This window comes from Bombina bombina, chromosome 10, assembly GCF_027579735.1.
Source record: "Bombina bombina isolate aBomBom1 chromosome 10, aBomBom1.pri, whole genome shotgun sequence".
Lineage (NCBI taxonomy): Eukaryota > Metazoa > Chordata > Amphibia > Anura > Bombinatoridae > Bombina > Bombina bombina.
In genome coordinates this window covers 61,709,471-61,716,073 of record NC_069508.1, presented here as the reverse complement: position 1 = coordinate 61,716,073, position 6,603 = coordinate 61,709,471, and the positions used below count along the sequence as shown (strand labels likewise).

At 35.0% G+C, this 6,603-nt stretch overlaps 1 protein-coding gene across 1 annotated transcript in view; it reads right to left on the bottom strand.

Annotated features, from left to right (window-relative positions):
- Window positions 1-783: 783 nt before the first annotated feature.
- Window positions 784-6,603, bottom strand: part of LOC128641456 (cyclic AMP-dependent transcription factor ATF-6 alpha) — a 351,342-nt gene continuing 345,522 nt past the window's right edge. The window contains exon 16 of the mRNA XM_053694096.1: window positions 784-4,810. Coding sequence (XP_053550071.1) covers window positions 4,602-4,810 — 209 coding nt within the window. The 3' untranslated portion in view covers window positions 784-4,601. The remainder of the gene's footprint in view (window positions 4,811-6,603) is intronic.

The window sequence follows — 6,603 nt, the reverse complement described above, 5'->3', positions numbered from 1 at the left end:
AGTTATGGAGCAGCGGTCTTAAGACCACTGCTTCATAACTGCTGTTTCTGGCGAGCCTAAAGGCTCACGCAGAAACAGGGGCCATTCGGCCCTTGTTAAATCTACCCCACAGTCTTTGAAGTTATATTATAAAACAGAGTGCTGGATACAATTGTCCCAGACTACTAAAATGTAGAACAGAATAAACTGTGACTAACTTGTATCTAAGCAGCTTCTGACCGCCCCTAATCACATGACTTTTAGTTATTATCTATTGACTTGCATTTTAGCCAATTAGTGCAGTGTCTGCCACTAGCCACGGGCGTGATCACAATGCTATCTATATGGCCTACTTGAGCTTGCTCTCCCCTGCTGTGAAAAGTAAATAAAATAGAGGCGGCCTTCAAGAGCTTAGAAATTATCATATGTGCCTTCCTAGGTTTGCTTTCAACTAGAATACCAAGAGAACACAGCAAAATTGTTGATAAAAGTAAATTGGAAAGTTGTTTAAAATTACATGCCCTATTTGAAAAATGAAAGTTTTTTTTGGATTTGACTGTCCCTTTAAATGCCGACAGCATATGCTGTTGGCATTCAGCGATGTCTGTCGGACATGATATGCTACAGCGTATCATGTCGGACAGACATTGATAAATCGGCCCCATAGCGTTGCAGTGTTGCTAGCACATAAGAGCAAGTCATTTTACCACGATAACAGACATTTAAAGAAAAAACTAAATTATCACAACAAAAATATTTACATTAATTTGTTAACAATGTGAATCTTTCAAGACAGACATTCAGTTCTGATTTTTTTTTTATATGTTTATTCATATTTATTAAGTTTGCAATGTATAACAGAGCCATAAATAAAAATCCCTATACATAAGATAAAAACCATATCCTTTAATCCAGTGCACAAAATATTTCAACCATCTATGTAAATCGGCATCTCAATACTCGTAAAATTGTCATTTGCAGTATTCAGTTATTCATTAGCACAGGCAGTTTACTCAACTAATTATAATTGTGTTCAAATAAGCAGGTCCAGCGTCAGAAGAGCTTTCTTTGCAATGGCTTTGAGGAGATGTGTAATCTGCGGACGGAGAAGGCTAAATGCCTCAAAAACTGCAAAGATATCCATGTGCTGTGTGATAACTTGTAAAATAACTGAACTTCAAATTACACATTTTTTTATGCAAACAGTTATAAACCCCCCAAAAACCATGTCATATTTAACACATTCCCTATATACACTTCAAAGAATACCAGGGAGTTCCACAACCCTATGAGACATTTACAATACAAATGTTTGTCATATAAAACGTTTCTTAGATCAAAACTTTAGGCATAACCACTAAATCATTTCCAAATTACGTATGAGAACAGTTAAAAAAACAAAACAAAAAACAACATATCAAATAAAGATAATACCACAGATGATTAAAAAAAAAAAAACAGAACAAATATAAACTTAAACAATTGTGAAAAGGTTTGACATAAATGTCTAATATATGATGAATAATCTGTTTATGTTTAGATATATCTACCTAAAGATGTAGATTATGTACATATAAACACGCACATACATCATACTTAAAATGACATACCCCCCAACGGTCCCGATTTCCACGGGACAGTCCCGATTTTAGGGGTCTGTCATGGGTTGCTAGCCATCTGTCCCGCATTGCCCCATGCATTAAAATAAAATATAATTTCTTATTTTTTTTTAAATTCTATTGGGCCCATACTCCGAAGCTGCTTGCTTTTCTCTCCCAGGGTTAGATACCTGTTAGATTCCCTGTGGAAAAGGAATGGTGTGTGGGTTAAGCAGGAGTAAGAAGTCTGTATACCCTCTGACCTCAAGTAATGGTGACCTCTAACCTCTGGTAGTGATGACGTCTAACCCCTGGTGATAATACTAGCATTCCTTCAGTTTTATACGATGAACAGTGCAACACCAGGGTAACGGAACAGTGGCAGCCTCAGACTGCCAGCTAATGTGCTTGCCAACCCCAGGACCCCATACAATGAGTTACAGATACCCATATATGATGTAGTGTGTGTGTCTATTTGTATCTATAAGTGTGTGTGTGTATCTGTATGTATAGGTGTATGTTATGTAGTGTGTGTGTGTGCCTGCATGTATAAGTGTAAGCTATGTAGTGTGTGTGTATCTGTATGTATAAGTGTGTATGTATATCTGCATGTATAGGTGTATGCTATGTAGTGTGTGTGTATCTGTATGTATAAGTGTGTATGTATATCTGCATGTGTAAGTGTATGCTATGTAGTGTGTGTGTGTCTGCATGTATAAATGTAAGCTATGTAGTGTGTGTGTGTATCTGTATGTATAAGTGTATGATGTGTAGTGTGTGTGTATCTGCATGTATAAGTGTAAGCTATGTAGTGTGTGTGTGTATCTGTATGTATAGGTGTATGCTATGTAGTATGTGTGTGTGTCTGCATGTATAAGTGTAAGCTATGTAGTGTGTGTGTCTGTATGTATAAGTGTATATGTGTATCTGCATGTATAAGTGTATGCTATGTAGTGTGTGTGTCTGCATGTATAAGTGTATGCTATGTAGTGTGTGTGTGTGTCTGCATGTATAAGTGTATGCTATGTAGTGTGTGTGTGTGTCTGCATGTATAAGTGTAAGCTATGTAGTGTGTGTGTATCTGTATGTATAAGTGTGTATGTGTATCTGCATGTATAGGTGTATGCTATGTAGTGTGTGTGTGTGTGTGTGTCTGCATATATAAGTGTATACTATGTAGTGTCTGTGTGTATCTGCATGTATAAGTGTAAGCTATGTAGTGTGTGTGTGTATATCTGCAGGTGTAAGTTTATGCTATGTAGTGTGTGTGTCTGCATGTATAAATGTAAGCTATGTAGTGTGTGTGTGTATCTGTATGTATAAGTGTATGATGTGTACTGTGTGTGTATCTGCATGTATAAGTGTATGCTATGTAGTGTGTGTGTGTATCTGTATGTATAAGTGTATGCTATGTAGTGTGTGTGTGTGTGCATGTATAAGTGTATGCTATGTAGTGTGTGTGTGTGTGTGTGTGTCTGCATGTATAAGTGTATGCTATGTAGTGTGTGTGGGTATATCTGCAGGTGTAAGTTTATGCTATGTAGTGTGTGTGTCTGCATGTATAAATGTAAGCTATGTAGTGTGTGTGTATCTGTATGTATAAGTGTGTATCTGCATGTATAAGTCTATGCTATGTAGGCTCTGCGGCTCACACGTGCTCCCCCTCGTCACAAGAAGCTGTGACGTATCGCAAGCTGTGTGGTGTATGGATCGGTGATGGTAGACGGAGTACTCAGAACGGACGCTGGAAGTGTATTGAAGCAGTTCTGTGAGTAGGCTCAGGAGCTGAGTTTTCTACTGTGTAATGTTCCTGTCAAGTTGAATGACTGCACGCTATGAGAGGGAGGTGAGTTAGTCTAATTTGAGACTTCGGAAGTATCACAGAGCCTTTCTCAACACGGAGGCAGGCTGCGTTCCGCTCTTTGTGGAAACTACCTATATATATATATATATATATATATATATATATATATATATATATATATATATATATATATAAACTGTGGTTTTGGGGTAATTTTGGTAATGTTGGTATTTTTTCTGGCTATTAAGAATAGCTGGTAACCATACACAAGTTTTTATTTATATAAATATATATCTCAAATATACTGAAAATTATTGACCCAACCATCACGTAAGGATTTAAGCTTGAGTGGACTAGTACATTTTTCTCCCCTGACTAGCAAACTATGGTTTATTTGTGCGTGTTCCCTTTTATTTTTTATGTACAAGTTTTATATGCAGATATCACTACTAGTGGTTTACTTCAGTACTTTAAGGGATATGAAACCCAGATTGTTTCTTTCAAGATTCAGATAATACATACAATTTTAAACAATTTTGCAATTTACTTCTATTATCTAATGTGTTTTATTGTCTTGGTATCCTTTATAGAAGAAGCGTCAATGTACTACTGGAAGCTAGCTACATGTATTACGTGAGCCAATAACATGAGGCATATATGTGTAGCTACCAATCAGCAGCTCCTGAGCCTACCTAGGTATCATTTTCAACAAGTGATACCAAGAGAACTAAACAAATTAGTAAAATTATTATTATTAAGTTATTTAAAAGGACATGCTCTATCTGAATCATAAAAGAAAAAAAAATGTGTTTCATGTCCCTTTAATCTGTCTTTTTTAAGGACAAAAAGTCCCAACAATTTAAATATGCATGAGTACATTTCACTTTTTAATAAAAAAATTTTTAGCTAATAAAAGTATTTAGCAAAAAAACTTCTATTTAAAACCCTGATAAGCACTCATGCACACTTAAATATGTCTATTATGCCCCTATTATGTTATATTAAATCCATTACATTTCACATCACATTTTCTAATTAAGAAATTATTGCACACATCTTCCTTTGAAATAAAATATACACACTATCATGGTCTATAAAAATGAAGGAAAGACAGATAAAGAGATATAATATGACATCTGTAGACTGAAGGGATTTTTGGAACATTCTCCTCTCCAGTACACGATGAGGCAGCAAGTGGCTTATACACATCTCTTGCTCTTTTACAGTGGAGATTCGCTGATTGCGCTTACAACGTGGGCTGGTTCTGGGCCTGAGGTGGGAGAGTTGTAAAATGAATTGGTCTGGTTTTCTCGATGCTCCCTTAGAAAAGGAGGGATGGAGTCAGCCTTTACATGTAAGATACGGGTGTCCATTACTTCACAGTCTATCTGCATCATCACCTCAATGTCTTGTCCATTAATGATATTTTCTAGGGTAAAAGAATGGTATATGGTGTTAGAACACACTTGTTCATCACATGAAATGTTAATACATTTTTTTTTTTTTAAACCTTTCCTATTTAGCCCAAATCTTTAGCCCACAAATTGTAATCAAGATGTATTATTTCTACTAATAATTAAAATATCACATGGGGTAAACAAAAACAGGTCACAGATCCTAAAGCAGCAGTAATTACATCATACAATTTGCTTCGTTATTTTGGTATCCTTTGTTAAAAAGTAAACCTAGGTAAGCTTAGCAGTGTGCACGTATCTTTAGAACATTGCTAGAAACGCAAGACTTGTGTACACTCCTGAGCTTCTATGAGCCTACCTAAGTTTACTCTTCAACAAAAGGATACCAAGAGAATGAAGCACAATTAAAAAAACAACAAAAAAAAACTTTCTCATTTTCTTCTAAGTGTGTGCTCTATAAACCAGTTTAATTTTAACTTTACACTCCCAATATAAATGTCTTAAATATGCTCAGTTTATTTTCTGCTTCCTCATATATTTTGCATACATAACAAACATATGTACAAATCTACTATTAATTCTCTAACCAAATAAAACTTGTTTCACAATACATTCTACTGCTAATAAATAAGATAACATTTCAGGACATTTAGCTATTACAAAATCTGTAGATACCCTTTACAAATAATATAAGAAGACAAAATTCTAGTAATAATAAAGCAAACTCTCTCAAAACAGTTTCATTGTTAAAATAAGTATCTTACACAAGAGGGTGGCCTTCCATTTTTTTAAAATATCTAAGGTGATTTCCACCGCTGACTAAATGTGCTCTAATGCTTTATGCCCATATGGGCTCTGGAATGTCTGCATCCAATATAAGCTTATGGGCGTGAGCACAGTTGGCGGAAAGGAAAGCACCATAGTCGGCCATGTTTTCAGCTCTTTCAAAAGGTGGAAGGACACATTGACAGGTGAGAGAGAAAAAAATAAATTCAATCACATAGGTAAACATTTAAGAAGCTGAAGAAAATAGCATGAATATTTGTATTTTTTTTAAAAAAAGTCTTTAAAATTTATAGAATTGGTTTTAAAATCTTTGATATCTATAGATGAAAACATTAATAAAAGGTAAATTGTTTTTCCGAATGGTTAGTAGACAACACATGTACTACAGCTGAAGTAATATAAATTAATGATTTATATTGCATTTCAAGAAACAAATTGTAGTTGACAGTGGAACAAAGACAATGGCTACCGTGAGAGGACCACAGTTGGGAATCGTAAGGCACCTGCAAAATGTATTAGTCTATTTGTCAGGATAATTGAAAGAGTAAAACTCAGGCATCTTTGAAGACAGACAGAAAAGTAGATTCATATGCTAAAGGGTATTATACACAGAGAATCACATTTCAGTGGAATCTGTTAAAAACAAATTCTGATGGACAATGCAGCAATCAGCAGCTAACCAGATACACATTTACATTTATGCGCTTCATAAATACACTACCATGTCCAGTGATTAATATAGTCATTTTAGATTACATAATGTACAAAATATATTAACCCATTTACAGTAAATTATTTGGCAGGGTGAAACAGCATTTCCAATTCACATGCATGCATCTAAAAAGAGGACAAGATCTGCAGCTCTCCATAATACCAAGACTTACTTTGGTGAAGGCAGAAGTAAACATTTTAAAACAATATATAGACAAAATTAAAGTGAAAGTAAACTTTGGTGAATGAAAGCCCCGTTTTTTCAAAATACTATTAAAAACAGGGGCACTTTCATTCATCAAAGTTTACA